This window comes from Daucus carota, chromosome 2, assembly GCF_001625215.2.
Source record: "Daucus carota subsp. sativus chromosome 2, DH1 v3.0, whole genome shotgun sequence".
Taxonomy (NCBI): Eukaryota; Viridiplantae; Streptophyta; class Magnoliopsida; order Apiales; family Apiaceae; genus Daucus; species Daucus carota.
The window spans coordinates 45,274,331-45,289,992 of NC_030382.2; the positions used below are offsets into that span (position 1 = coordinate 45,274,331).

The 15,662-nt window shown below is 35.1% G+C and overlaps 3 protein-coding genes and 1 long non-coding RNA gene across 5 annotated transcripts; 2 read left to right on the forward strand and 2 right to left on the reverse strand.

The window, feature by feature from the left end:
• Positions 1-4,218: 4,218 nt before the first annotated feature.
• On the forward strand, positions 4,219-6,589 carry LOC108209723 (receptor-like serine/threonine-protein kinase At2g45590). Its single transcript, XM_017380787.2, has one exon. The coding sequence runs from the start codon at positions 4,383-4,385 to the stop codon at positions 6,405-6,407; it is 2,025 nt and encodes a 674-aa protein (XP_017236276.1). The 5' UTR covers positions 4,219-4,382; the 3' UTR covers positions 6,408-6,589.
• Positions 6,590-8,297: 1,708 nt separating this feature from the next.
• Positions 8,298-9,611, forward strand: LOC108209724 (probable carboxylesterase 8). The gene has a single exon (XM_017380788.2). It carries the CDS (start codon positions 8,474-8,476, stop codon positions 9,440-9,442), a length of 969 nt encoding a protein of 322 aa, XP_017236277.1. The 5' UTR covers positions 8,298-8,473; the 3' UTR covers positions 9,443-9,611.
• A 300-nt stretch (positions 9,612-9,911) lies between these two features.
• On the reverse strand, positions 9,912-11,441 carry LOC108206176 (large ribosomal subunit protein P1). 2 transcript variants are annotated; one of them, XM_017376391.2, is made up of 4 exons: positions 11,300-11,441; positions 11,145-11,218; positions 10,796-11,005; positions 9,912-10,219 (listed from the first exon to the last, which is right to left on the reverse strand). In XM_017376391.2, exons 2-4 carry the CDS (start codon positions 11,211-11,213, stop codon positions 10,166-10,168), a joined length of 333 nt encoding a protein of 110 aa, XP_017231880.1. In that variant the 5' UTR covers positions 11,214-11,218; positions 11,300-11,441; the 3' UTR covers positions 9,912-10,165. The 2 variants fall into 2 exon arrangements, with proteins under 2 accessions (XP_017231880.1, XP_017231881.1); XM_017376392.2 differs by having other exon boundaries at positions 11,342-11,406.
• Positions 11,442-13,397: 1,956 nt separating this feature from the next.
• Positions 13,398-15,661, reverse strand: LOC135150760 (uncharacterized). The gene is made up of 2 exons (XR_010288970.1): positions 15,529-15,661; positions 13,398-15,349 (listed from the first exon to the last, which is right to left on the reverse strand). It is a non-coding gene; the product is annotated as an uncharacterized LOC135150760 (long non-coding RNA).
• Position 15,662: the final 1 nt, after the last annotated feature.

Sequence of the window (15,662 nt, forward strand, 5' to 3'; positions counted from 1 at the left end):
TTTCAAAATTATAAAATGAAAATATTTCATTCGAGATTATATTTTCTTTAAGTTGATACCAATATTTACTTCTCATTTATATATGTAAATATCTCTATACTAGGAAAATTTGATATAGAATAACGGTTTTGATCTTAATATTGTATAACCATCTACATAATTTCAGTTAGTCCTGATTTATTCGATTAAGGTGATGTGATAAATTAAGAGGATTGGAGGGTGCACCGACAAGCGTGGTGGAGATTTTTTTCGTGCAGTGAAAAAGTGGGGACACAAAAAGTGGGAGTGCGTGGGTTTCATGTGATCTTCGTATTTGCCCTCTTCATTTGTATTTGTAGTTTAATGTTTAGCCATATTATTCTATTCTATTTTATTGTATGACCATCTACGAGAGAGATGCAGCTGAACCTAGGCCCCAGCGAAAAAGCAGCAGTAAAAGTCAAAGACAAGTTTGATTGATTCAAAGATTTCTTTTCCTCTCGGAGACATCAAACAATCAATTTTTTAAGTGCATGTTTCAAAATCCTTTAAATTTATATTGAAATATTTTTATATATTTCACTAAAAATGAAATTTGAAGTTTTTAATATATATATACAAGGTCGCCTTAAATTTTAAATAGATTTTTAAAATCTAAATCTAAATACGTTTTTTTCATGTTTTTCATCGTTGTATGTGTCGAAAAATAATTTTAAAACATAATACATAGAACCCTAATTAATATTAGAAATAAGATAAAAACATGAGTTCTCTATTCCTCTCTTCAGCATGACTGTATATATACATTTGATGGGTATGTTGTTAAGATGCTTTATCTTCAAAGGATCTTTTTCCTGTGAATCTTAAGCCAATTGCTTTATCTTATATTTACTCATTATTTAAGTGCTGTCAACTCAAATCCGTTACCATGCACTGTTTTTTAATACTACAACACTCAGCCAACTTCAACTTTAAGCAATTTATTTGTTAACTGCCGCAACTACTACTTAACAATAGAGTTGTTTGGCAGACTTGTATCTGGACTGAGAAAAATTGAGATCATTACAAAAATTGTAACGATGAAAAGATGTGTCGATAAAAATTTAGATCAAAATAAATTTTCTATCGTCGAAAATGGTGGGTCATGATTAGAAGAGATAAGTTGATATGCAAGTAATTTGATAAATAACATGAAAATTTAAATTTTAATAGATAAAATATGAAAATACACCCTCAATAACGGACCAAATAGGATAATGGCATTCTTTTCACTTAAGTACACAAAATAAATACACTTATAAATAAATAATTTATATTTTTATGAAAAAAACACACATACTCCCTTCATTTCAACTATTTGTTTACAAACGGGTGGGGCACGAAAATTAAAAAATATGTTTAAATTAGTGAAAAATAGAAAGAAAAATGGGTGAAAGGATATGGCTCATCTTAAAAGGAAGACAATATAGTAAAAATGATGTGAAAAGGAAAGAAAAACGAGGAAGGGGTGAGACTTATTAACTATTTTTTATAAGTTTTGAAATGTAAAGAATTAGTGAAAAAAAAGTGTAAAGAAATTATTGGGACAATAAATGAACGTTAAAAAGTGTTTATAAAATTGTATGCAAACATAAAAGTTTAATTCATATTTAGTTAGATTTCAAGAATTTTTTAACTAAAATTAAACTAATATATTTATATTAATATAAGAAAATATTTCAAATACACATTTCGAATTAAGTTACAAGTCCATAATAAACTGGACCAAAATTTCATTTTAAAATATACAAAATATGAAATGATTATAGACGGAGATTGATTGTGTCTAGAAATCCAAAAGAGTTCATTACATGGAAATTTGACGGAATCACAAAAAAAATGTATTTGTATATAGTTTTTATGAGCCGGGTTTTAGATATACAATTGAACTTATCTAGTTTTCCGACCCGGGTTATAAATATTCTCCCGGAACATGGTCTATATTAATAATTAATTGATTGAAGCTAACTATAAAATTAAACATTTCTAGTAAAAATATATATTAAACTATACATTCTTAATTACGAAAATGTCAAAAAAAATGTACACTATATTTTTATATGAACTTCACTTTATTCTTCTCACAAAGGGGTGAAAATTTCAAATTACCGTATTCCTCACATTTTAGTTTATTTATCTCTAATTAAGAGGTTAAATTTGGATTTATATAAATATTTTATTGTTAGAGAAATATCACACAATGACATAATTGTATTTACACATCAAAATGAGTGTAACAGAAATCAGAAATCAATATCAAAACGTAAATATCTACCTTTTGCTTTCGGATTAAATATCAATAACGTGACTCATTGCAGCCCGATGATTCAAATTGGTCACTGATTGAAAAAGTGACTCAAATGAGTTACTTATTTAAAAATCTGTATCAAAACTATCATTTTATCATTAGTCGAAATTCTGAAAGTATTATATATTGAGTTTCGCACATTTTTTATGAATGATATTACATCCAAATGAAAAGTTCCGAGTTCTACTATTTTAACTAATAGTGTTAGATTTTTAAAATTTTATCAATTATTTAAATCAAATAAAACAATCAAAAAATTAAAAATAAATAGTTGATAAAATTTTAAAAATCCAACAAAATTAGTTAAAATAGTAGAACTCGAAATCTTTCATTTGGATGTAATATCATTCATAAAAAATATGCAAAACTCAATATATAATACTTTCAGAATTTCGACTAAATATTTCGACTGACTTGAGTCATCTTACCGTAACAAGTAGGGATGAGCAAAACCGAACCGAAAACCGGAACCGAAACCGAAACCACAAAAAACCGGACGAAACCGCACCACCAAAAACCGAACCAATTAATAACCAAACCGAATAAAAACCGAACCATTAATATGGTTGCGGTTTGGTTTTAAATTTTTAAAAACCAAATACAAACCGAACCGAACCAAATAAAATTATATATATATATATATATATATATATATTTTAAATTATGAATATCAATATTTTAATTTAATTTTATAGACTATCATATAATTGTCCAATAGACTATAGGGTGTTTTCTTCTTCTTTATTCTGCTTTACTTCGCCAATATTTAAGTTTAATTATATGCTACAACAGAAGGCGCAACTAACTGGCAATTGCTTTCCAGTGCACAGGTTACTTCAATAACCATTAGTAATTTATTTGAGATACTTGTGAGGGTGTGGGGTCGCCGTAGCTCATGCATATATTAGTTTATATATTTAAATTATGAAAATTATATCGCTATTTGTATATTCACATCGCATTTTAATAAATATATCAAAAAAATTATATATTTGGTTTTGAAACCGAAACCGTACCATTTAAAACCGAAACCGAATTTAAAAGACCGAACCGCACCATTTATATGTGGTTTGGTTTTGGTTTTGGTTTTCGATTTTACAAACCGAATTAATATGGTTACGGTGCGATTTTTGCTCAAAACCGCACCGAACCGCACCATGCTCATCCCCAGTAACAAGTGTATTTAACCCTTTTACTTTGTTCATGCGAATAGGCAGGCAGGAGCATACTAAAAAAAACGAGTATGTACGCTCGGTAAGAAAAGAGAATGTACGTATAGAAGTAATAGTCAACCACCTTTATCTTTGACCTTTTATCGAGATGGCTTACGTGCTGGTACACACACTCGTCCGTGAGGACGCATGCTATGGGACACTGAACCTCACAAGATTTTTCTACTTTCCTATGTGCGTGTTTGTATGTATATGCACATGTACGTGAGTCATGTCTGGTAGGGACGCAGGCCCACGTGATTGCTCACTTCTGTATAACCATTTTATCACTACTTCGAATCCTTCTGTTTTATCAAACAAAAATATTTTATAATTTTTGTCCGTTCTTTAAAAAATTCCAAATAGTGGGAATAAAATTCGGAGTCATTTTAGGAAAATAAATTTTTCTATATTATAATAATAGTAATCAGAGAAGATAAACTACCAACTAAACAGATTTAGGAAAAACAAAAATAAATAAATTACAGTAACAAAAATATTAAATTTATCAAGAATTTTAGGAAAATACTTCAACTCAGATACGAAATTATCTTTTAATTATATATATTATAAGGATATTAACCAAAAATACCTAGATTGACAAAAGTAATTTCGAAAACCTCGTAAGTGCTAAATAAAAATTTATGACAAAATAACAAAAGAAATTCATTTCACATGCGAAGTCCAGCTAGAGTGCGAAGAAGACAACAGACTCACAAGTCTCTCTCTATCTCTATCTCTCTCTGTATATTCGTATAACAAGCACTCATCTCTCAATCTCTCTGTAAAACCTCCCATTTTTAACTCTCACCCTTCATTCCCAATCTTCTCCTCATTCACATCCCATGTCTTCACCTCCCTACCCACTTCTTCCGGTCACTTTTCCGGCACCGGAGCCACCGCTTCACCACCATCACCACTCTCCCGTTATCCCATCAGTCGCTGCAGCTCTGACATCTCTCGGATTATTAATCCTATGCGCAATTATATATCGTAAACTTTCAAGTAAAAAAACTGCCCCAGCAGATCTAAAAACCCCACATCCATTTACTTATGCTACTTTGAAAAGAGCTACTAGTTCGTTTTCTTTGTCGAATAGATTAGGGCAAGGCGGGTTTGGTTCTGTTTATAAAGGAGTGCTTCCTTCTGGTTTGCAGGTAGCGGTGAAGCAGATGGATGCTTCCGGCTCGCTGCAAGGCGAGAGAGAGTTTCATAATGAACTCTCGCTCGCATCAAGAATTGATACTACATGTTGTCCGCATGTAGTATCAATTCTTGGATTCTCTTCTGAGCAGCAGCGGATTAGGAGTCGGTCTCAGAAGAGTCGGTCTCAGAAGAGAAAATTGTTGCTGGTTTATGAGTACATGCAAAATGGTAGTTTGCAGGATGCTTTGTTGTATCGAAAGTGTTGTGAGTTAATGAATTGGAATGTGAGGTTTAGGATTATTGTTGATATTGCTAAAGGGATTGAGTATCTTCATTCTTGTTGTGATCCGCCGATAGTTCATGGTGATATTAAGCCGTCTAATGTGTTGTTGGATTGTGATTTTAATGCTAAGATTGCGGATTTTGGGTTGGCTAAGGTTTTGGGGCAAGATGAGATTGTGGAAACTTTTATTGAATGTGGGGAGGTAGAGGAGGGATTGGATAAGGGGAAAAGTAGAGAGAATGGGAGTGGATTCGGGGAAGATAATGGATCTATAGTTGAGGAGACGGAGAGTGTGATGACGGAGGAAGTAGTTGTGAATGTGGATCAGTCACCGGAGAGTTTTGTTAGAGTGTTGGATGTGGAGGCCTCGCCATCGGAAGGTTTGGAGAAGGGGAGTGTATCAGAGAGTTGTTTGGATAGAATTAGTGTTGATAGTGGTAATAGAAGGGCGATTGGGAGGAAGAAGAGTGGTTCTGGGAGGGATTGGTGGTGGAAACAGGATAACAGTGGTTGTGGATCGGAGTCTGGGAGGGTGAAGGATTATGTGATGGAGTGGATTGGGAGTGAAATCAAGAAAGAGAGACCTAAAAAGGATTGGATTGCAACTCCAAGTTCAGTAGAAGATGACAGCAGTAAATTGGAGCAGAAGAAGAATGGTAAGAAACTGGAATGGTGGGGTTCTTTAGATGAGGAGAGAATTAAAAGGGATAGGAAGAATAGGAAGCCAAGGGAATGGTGGAAGGAAGAATTTTGCGAGGAATTGAGCAAGAAGAAAAAGAAAATGAAGAAAAAGAAAGGGCTTAGCTCGGGATGTGGCGGTGAATCATGGTGGCAAAAGGATGAGGAATTTGTTCCAGAGAAAAAGAAGAGGAAGAGCAGGGGAAGTAGAGGTAGCATGGATTGGTGGTTAGATGGATTCAGCATGGAGTTTCGGAATGGTAGGAGAAATAGCCAAGATTTTGCAAGTGGAGATATCCCTAAAAGTGGTGGAATCAGTAGTACTCCTAGTATGAGAGGGACTGTGTGTTACATTGCTCCGGAGTATGGTGGCGGTGGGCAGCTTTCAGAAAAGTGTGATGTATATAGCTTTGGTGTTCTTTTGTTGGTTCTAGTTTCAGGCAGAAGGCCACTGCAAGTAACTGCCTCGCCTATGTCAGAATTCGAGAGGGCCAATCTTATATCATGGGCTAGACAATTGGCTCGTAATGGGAAGTTATTGGATCTTGTTGATGTTAATATTAAGTCACTAGATGCAGAGCAGGCATTACTCTGCATCACAATTGCTCTTCTTTGCCTACAAAGATCGGCCAACAAGCGTCCTACTATGAAAGAAATTGTTGGGATGCTGATCGGAGAGTCTGAAGCGCCTCATTTGCCGTTTGAGTTTTCTCCATCACCGCCATCAAATTTCCCTTTCAAGTCCAGGAAAAAGGCCCGGTGAGTTGATCAGGCAATATATGTACAAATTTATTAACACTAGGAGAGTTTTTACTCCAGTTTAGGCCTTGCTCATTGTAGGAAAAGCTAAAATGAAACAGAAAGCTCTTCAGTTCAGCTTTCATTTGATTGTTTGCAATGTTAAACTTTTTGACTGGTGATAATTAAAGCATAAAGTTTCCTTTACTGGTGCTCCTACTAGTTGTTGAAATTCAGGAATTCCAAGCATAAAGGTATTTACTTGAGTACAATGTGACACTGCACTCACTTCTTTAACTAGGCCATTTACCAGCAAATTGATTGCCATGGACTTTTGATGAGCTTACTTTGTAGTATGTCTTTAAAAATGGGTCCAGGCAAAAGTTTTTGCCTTCATATTGACTGTTGTTACCATAGAAAAGTAGGACAAGGTTTGCTCCATAGTACAAGAATCACCGTATATAAATGTATGAAAGGAAAGGAAATCGGAAATGCAGGTGTAACCAAACTTCAGTTAATTTTGTCCTTATGAATGAATTTAGGAGATTTCCGCAAATGCCAGGAAATGTTTTTCAATTTTCATGTATATATGGGCACAACCTGGAAAGGCTTGGCCCCTCCCCTGATACACCAGTTGTATTTAATTTGCTTGGGAGCACAGTTCTAATATCACAACTTAGACTTATTAATTATCTCTTTCGTCTTATTGAGCTTCTTGAGACTTTTAGATTTATTTTTGAGAAATTAATCCTCATGGGAGGCATGTCCCTGTGAGTATCAGGGTAAGGTCAAACAGTGTTGCCTTCTGGAAAAAAAGAAGCAGCAGCAGCTAGATGGTCACTTGAACAGTTAGCGTCTCTGAAAAACATGATTCGGGAATATTATATTTAGCTGGCAAATTCTTAGGCAAGTGAACAAGCGGATATTCGAACCGGAAGAAGAGTTTGGTTTGGTTTCTTGACTTGGGAAGAATAAAGAATCCAGGGCATTTATTTGCTGGAATTAAGTTCTGATTCTCCACTCATACCTTTTATATAGAAGGTTATTCATATGCTTGAAGTCTTATGTTGTGTTTGGTTGGGGAGAATGGAATGGAAAAGAATGGAATGAGTAAAAAATACTTGAAACTAATAGAGATAGGAAGAAAATTTTGAAAAAATTTGAAGTAGTGCAAAATTACTATGATGAGATTTGTGAAGAAATTGAGGATGGGAGAGAATGGAGCATTCCATCTCAAATGGAAGGGGTGATATCTAGCATATGATGTAGGGAATGGAATGGAGGAAGGAATGAAATTTCTTAAAAATCATCCATAAGATAGTTCATTTTTCATTCCATTCCTTCCGGAATCATTCACCCCAACCAAACACAACATTAAACTTTATATATGAAGCTGAATACTTCTGTGCCAGGTAAACTTCTTTCCTAGTCTAGTAATTCAATAATACTGGTTGAAAGTCTAAACTCTTACTGAAATCTTTTTGTCATGAGATAGCGAAGTCATCTTATTTGCCGCATAGTGATCAGCTTTTCTGTTTCTTAAAAGACATGAAAACCATGTCTCTTGAAAAGTCGAATAGATTGATTTGTATGTGTATTACCCTGTTTTCATATACCCGGTTACATTCACTCTGTTGTGTCTTTTCTCAAGTGCCAAGAGGCCCAAGACCTCAGGTTTCTATGCATTAACATAGAAATTTGATTAATACTCTTAACTAATGTGACAGTGAAGTCACAACCAACGACAGAAGTGGTCATTGGACATTGATAATTCCCTTTTGCCATCAATGGACCACCTATCACAACCACTTGTACACACATTCATATCTTCCCTCAAATTTAATTTTATATCAGTATTTATCACTCTATAATAATAGTACAACTGTTAAAGAACATTAAAGTTTGTAAATAATATGCATGTAATAATCATCTACCATCTCCACCTCAAAATAAGGTGGAGACCTAATATTTAGGCTACTTTCTAGCGGCATATAATGAAAGATATGAATAAGAAGCAAAGACTACCAACTTCCTGTTCTTTTCTCTCCTGTTATATATGATATCACAAGACACTTGACATTCAACGCAACAATGTCTGATCAAGAATCCTCCAATATTGACCCTTACAAGTTTTTCAAAATCAGTCTCAACCCGGATGGCTCGCTCACCCGCCCTGAATCATTCCCCAATGTCCCTCCCACGCCGGATACGAATGACCTCGCTGATTCTCAGCTTGCTCTGTCTAAAGACATTCATACGAAAAATGGGATCCTCATCCGCCTCTTCCGCCCTCTTGAATGCCCGACAAAACTGCCGTTGATTGTGTACTTCCACGGTGGTGGTTTTGTTTTCTTCAGTGCTACGTCAGCCCCTTTTCATAATTCATGCAATCGGATGACGACTGTTTGCCAGGCATTAGTGTTGTCTGTTGATTATCGCCTTGCACCTGAAAATCGCCTCCCAGCAGCATACGATGATGCCATGGAGGCGATAATGTGGGTGCGGGATCAGGCAAAACATACGGACGGTTGTGATCCGTGGTTGAAAGATCACGCTGATTTCTCTAGAGTTTTCCTCATGGGAAGTAGCGCGGGTGGAACCATGGTCTACTACTCAGGCCTACGCGCACTAGATGAAGATCTTAGTCCGATGAAAATCAGAGGGTTGATAATAAATCAAGGGTATTTTGGCGGGGTTGAGAGGACCCCGTCGGAGTTGAGGCTCGTAAATGATAGGGTTGTACCCTTGGCAGCCAATGATCTAATGTGGTCATTGGCATTACCAGAAGGCGTTGATCGCGATCATGAGTATTGTAATCCGGCAACTGGATCTTCATCAGAGAAGATTCAAAAGCTGCCGAGATGTTTGGTTAGAGGGTATGGAGGGGATCCATTGGTTGATAGGCAGAAGGAACTGGCTAAAATGTTAGAGGCCCGTGGGGTGCAGGTGACAGCGAGTTTCGATGAGGAAGGAGCTCATGCGGTGGAATTGACTGATCCGGTAAAGGCCACGAAACTGTATGATGAGATCAAGAATTTTGTTCATTCTTCAGCTAATTAAAAGGTTGCATGCTCGGAAATTCATATGTCAGAGGGAGTCCTATCCACCTAGCTTGTGAGATCAAAAGATGAGAAGAATGATTGTGTTTGATTCATGTAAATTGTTGTTTTTATTTATAATAATTTCTAAAGAGTTTGATATACAGATTGACTTTAACCCAAGGGTCCAACTCCAGCCCATCTAAGCTTCAAAAACACCGTTCACAAGTAGCCATTCTACAATCTGATTAAACAATATTACAGCAATTTATGCATACACAGATTATCAAAGCATGAAACATAATATGTAACTTCTCTAAGACCAAACAATGAACCACAGATATTACAATGCATATAAGACAATTCTGGCATTCTTCAGTGCAGAAAACAATACAAGTTCAGATTCAGCAGCTAAATATGTAAATTTGGTCGAATTGATATTATTAGAGCTGTGTGCAAGTGATTAACTGCCAAGCAATCACAAATGGACATAAAAACAAATGCAGATCACAGTATCACAGATATATCAGGTTCAACAATCAACATATCCTCTTGAGCAAAGTTTATACTACTAGGCAGTTTTCCTTTACTCGAGGTTCAAACGACTAAATACTTTCTCATTAAACAAGGTTCATACACGACTACATACTTTGTGAACTTCACAAAGTACATATGGAACAAAAAATTCATGGAAACTAAAGTAAAAAAGGCAACGGAAATTAAACAATCCAGGTGATAACAGATCCTAATCAAAGAGGCTGAATCCCATATCGTCATCACTTTCTTCCTTAGGTTCCTCCTGCAAAAATTAAATAACAGTATATGAAACACAAGTACATAGAGCAACTTAATCAGAGTACATGACCACAAACATTATACCAATACATACAAGTTTCGAACCATTTCAATACTTATCTTGCACATAAGGGCATATTTTTATTTCAATAGAGTATTATGAAGTCGAGACTATTAGTAAACTTTTATTTTACTGCACTAGACCAAAAAATTCATTCAGCTTACTCCGTTACATTATATTATATAAGAAGCGTATCTTAAGACTAATTCTATATTTTAACGAAAGGTTTGAGGTGTTTTAAAGATTTGACCATTAAAATCCGCTAAAATTAGTGTTTGGTAGTTAGCGAATTGAAATAAAGGTTTGGATACAAAAAACTAATTTTGAAAAGGCTACTTTGATGAGATTTTTGGGTTAGAGGTTTTGGTTGGTGTCAAAAAAAGCTAATCAATCAGCTATTTAGCCTATTTATCAATAATTCCCAAAAAGGGCTGAACAAATTTTTTTCGAAAAATCAATCATATTCGCAGAAACATGTATGAGCAACCGAAAACAAATTAAAGCATAAAGGCAATATACCTTCTTCTCCTCAACAGGTGCTTTAGCTTCGGCAGCAGCACCACCGGCAGGCTGGGCAGAAACGGCAACAGCACCGCCACCGCCACCAGCTCCGACATTCATAACAAGATCATCAATACTTCTCTTCTCCGCAAGCTTGGCGAACAAACTCGGCCAGTAAGACTCCACACTCACATTCGCAGCCTTCAAAAGTGTCGCAATCTTCTCCGACTACACCAAAAACTCAACCAATCAGCCTCAATCACACACAATCAACTAATTAATCTATACACACACGAGCATATAATATAAACCAATTAATTAACCTATAGATAAAAAACACGAAATAAATATTAAAATATGAGCTTACAGTGACGGGGATGCCATCGTCGGAGAGGATCAAGCAGGCGTAAGTGCAACCGAGCTCACCGATAGACATTTTTACTGTTAAATTAGAATCGAACACATTAAATTAAAATCAAAACGAGGTGACATTATACACTATCGAATCGAAAAATAAATTACCTGTTGAAGAATTTGGAGAGATTGGGGAAGGGTTTTGCTAACCTCTTGGCTGCTGCTGCTATGGGAATTCTAGGGTTTCCAGAGCGTGTGTGTTTATTAAGAATATATAGCCGAGCCCTATTTTGTTTTGGGCCACTTTTATTTTACTTATGTAATACGAAGCCCAATGTTGCAGGCCCGTGTTTTTTTCTTTTTTCTTTTTTTTCTTTTTGTATTTATCTTATTATATTAAATTTCTTTTGTATAACATGTATAAGGTGAATTTCTTAGCTACAAATAAGGCTGAGCAAACGGTCGGTTCGGTCGAAAACCGAACCGAACCGAAATAACCGAAAACCGAAGTTTCGTATTTTCTGAAACCGAACCGAACCGTAGTAATCTTTCTAACCGAACCGAACCGAAAAATACTTCGGTTTTTTCGGTTCGGTTAATTTTTAACCGAACTTTTTTTTTGAAAGTTCCAGCAACTAGTAGTCATCTCAAGGTTCTAACTATTATATGACGCAGGGGTCATGTAGTTGTGATTCCTTGAGCATCATATAACAAGCACCGGTGTATCAACACAGATTCAATTAATAATCTAAATGGACACGAAACAGAACACTAGTGCTCACTGGTAACGTGCTGTCGTCGGTCTTGGTGGTGGTGCAAGGCGCTGGTAAGGTGGGTGGCTGTGCAAAAGTCGAACAGATGATATGGGCTTTAGGGTCAGAGACTTACAGTCGTAGATAATCAGAGTAATATATATAAATTATATATATGAAATATAAATATAATTTATAAATTATATACATATTTAAAACTTCGGTTATTTCGGTTTAACCGAACTTTTGTGTTTCAAAAACCGGACCGAACCGAACTTTTAATTCGGTTATAACCGAAAACCGAACTAACCGGAGTTTTAAAAAAATCCAAACCAAACCGGACCGAATTTGTACGGTTCGGTTCGGTTAGTTCGGTTTGGTTCGGTTTTGCTCAGCCCTAGCTACAAAAATTACTCCACCGTCTCTCTCAATTATTTATACTAGCTTATAGCCGGCGCAAGGCACGGGAGCTTTTTAATTACTTATAAATTTTTCAAATATATTTTAAAAGGTGCGAAAAAATTTAATTTATAAATAATGAATCAAAATTTTCAATAAAATAAAATTTGAAATTATGATTTGTTTGTAAGTTAGAACTGTTGTAAATACACCAGCACAACCATTAATGGCTTCAAATTTGTCGCAAAGGCTCAACACACATTTTTATGTTCTCATAAAATATAGTTTGATAACTATTTTTGTTTTTTTCTGAATAAAAATTTAATATCTAAAATTTTATATATAAAAGAATTTTAAAAAATATTATGCTTTTTAAATATATACCGAACTAGGGAAAAAAACGCGCTCCGCGCGAGAGAAGAATGTATTCCTATTAATATTTTTGATAAAATATCTTTAATGTATTAAAAAAAAAACCATCAAACTAAACAAAAGAAGTTGCATCAACCCAACAGTATGACAAGAAAGTGTATTTGTTTCGACACGAAATGAAAAAGGGTAGGAAACGTTTTAAGGCAAGGAGATTTTTTCTAACAATCTAGATTTTTTTCTTGTTCCTGACAGAAGTCTGTCGAGTAAACATTTCTACAAAACTAATACTATAGCAGCGAAATACATAAAGCAATAAATAATAATATTTTCTTGCTATAACCTCTGGTAATATAAACTATAAAGAGTCCAGTATTGACTTCTATTTAACTACATCTAGGTTGCTTCTTTCACTCCCTTTTCTGTCGTTCATACCATATCTTTTCAGCTTGGAATCTCTTTACACTAGCCGTGTACATTTCTGCCAGAATCATATATACACCTGAGTTTAAAGATTCTAACTTGAGAACATTCTTCCCTGCAATTTTACCCACCTCTAGATTATTGTGTATTCTACATGCTCCAAGTAAAGCTCTCCAAACACTAGATGGAACTTCAACCCCATCAGCTCTCTTTTGAATGGTTATCGAAGTGTACAGATTTTTTCTACCTCATAAAGGAGGAAAAGTATTACAATTATATCATATTCATGAATTTTTTCAAGCGAATACCTTTGGTAGGCTTAAAACAAAAATAACTAACTTGTAATCAAATAAACAAAAGTCATATAATTAGCAAAACAAAAATACTACATAAGTTCTTGCGAGTTGAGTACTTGAAAGGAAATCTAATGTTTCTCGGCCAAAATAATCCCATCAATGATGAAGAAATGGAAGCATCAGAGCATTTGACATATAGTTCAGTTTTTAGCAACAGGGAAAGCTGATACAATATTGTTTCCGACACGATAGCACTTGATGTTCGCCGAGAAAGGTCCAAACTCCTCACAATATTGTTCTCATTGCCCATGTAGAAACACAATTTGTAGCTATTTCAAATTCTAGGCTAACTCCAACCAGTGTGCTGGACACTGACCTCATCACGACATTCCATCTGAACTTAATTGTCAGCAACTGAGTCTCCGAATCTGACTGCGATAACAAATTTAGTCAGACTGATTGAAAGACAAAAAGCAGTATCCTAAAACTCACACAAGTACATAAAAGCTTGGAGTGTCTAATGGTGCTGCAAGTTTAATACAGCTAGTTAGTTGTAACTATTGCAAAAAAGTTCCTTATAAAATATAAACTGACAAAGGTCCCTTATCTTTCATAGGGCCGATTCTGAACTCAGGAATTATCAGTATCAGATAAGATGGCAAGCTCGACTTTCTAATGCTTGTACCTAGTTCACATGGCTCTGGCATCAGCATTGTATAATATATATTGTCTAATGGGATTCAACGTTTGCTTCAAACCTAGGAGTATTATATTAAGTATTAACCAATCGCATACATAAGTTGACATACTAGAGCTAAAGATCTTTAACCTGCCCCCAAGACAAAGACATCCATGACGAAGGCTTGCCTCGTTAGGATGAAAACTACCGAGAAACTCACTTACATTAGAAAATTAACATCAAGTTAAGCCGATCAAGTTTGCTCTTGATGTTTATATATACACTGATATCCAGCTCCAGTATCAGTAGTAGCTAATGATTTGGTAAACCTCACAATTTTTTTCGCACTAGGTTTGCCAAAGCAAAAAGTAGAACCATCATCTCTATATTTAATTTGCTATATCCTTTTCTCGAATATTAAATTCACTTCTATGATCATGGCAAGTGTTTATCCAAAAATGTACAAGGTTGTAAATTAAGTGAAGTTACGGCCACTAAAGTAGGCATTACTTTAAGTAAAAAATAACAAATTATGCAATCAATTGAACAGAATTCACTCAATTGAAAATTGAGGTCATTGTATATTACCAATTCATAATCTACCCCAAAAAGAGACAAAGATTAAGCTTATAAACAAAACCAAGCAAGTCCTACTATGATTTACAAGGGATACCCATAATCTAAGGATTAAAGATCCCATTCTGTCGAAGACCATGAGTTTGATCCTTTTGAATATTAACAGCTTGTATGGTTGGCAGAAGAAGCAAGAATATAAGATAAATAGAAAATATACTTAGTAGCAAATGGCCGTTCCTGCACAAATTCTTTTTCTTTAGGTCTAGTTATACACTGGTTTCACCGACTTGCCACTTAAATCACATCTGATCACCTGCCAAAACCAAACAACAATAGCCACAATGCAGCTCAAGACTTTGTCAACAAACTTGACATATAAGGTCCTGTAGCCCACATTATTATTTAATTTACTGGCCTAAGCTCATACAAGTATAAAATAGAAAGAATCACCATAAACAATAAAATTGACCCAACTCATAAAAAAAATCAGAAATGAACAAACAAACACTATTTAAGAGGAGAAAAAATTACAAGAATATGAGCATAGCCATTCGAAGTAAATAAAAATACCCGCCACAGTAATATGAGAATCATCATTCTTGGACTTATTAACCTGATCAAAACTCCCCGGAACTAAGCCCTTTGTATTGTTTTGCAAAGAGAACATGCCATTTGCACCACCTTAACAGCCACATCCCAGAAACTAAGCCCTTATTTCTTCATCCTTTTTCAACGCAAAAAATATCAAAATCCTAAAAATAATAAACATAATCGACCCAAATAATGAGGGAGGAATCAGAGTCGGAGGAGTGGAAGTCAGTGAACGCCGTTGAAACTACATCAAAATCCTAAACATAATAAACATAATCGACCCAAAAATGAGGGGGAAAATCAGAATCTAACCTTGAATAAATTGGCATCGACAAAATTGGAGGAGTGGAAGTCAGGGAACGCCGTTGAAATTACTTGATTAACGTAATCATCGTAGGAGCAACACCGGAAGCGAAATATGTTAGCTTTGAGGTGTGGAGCTTGAT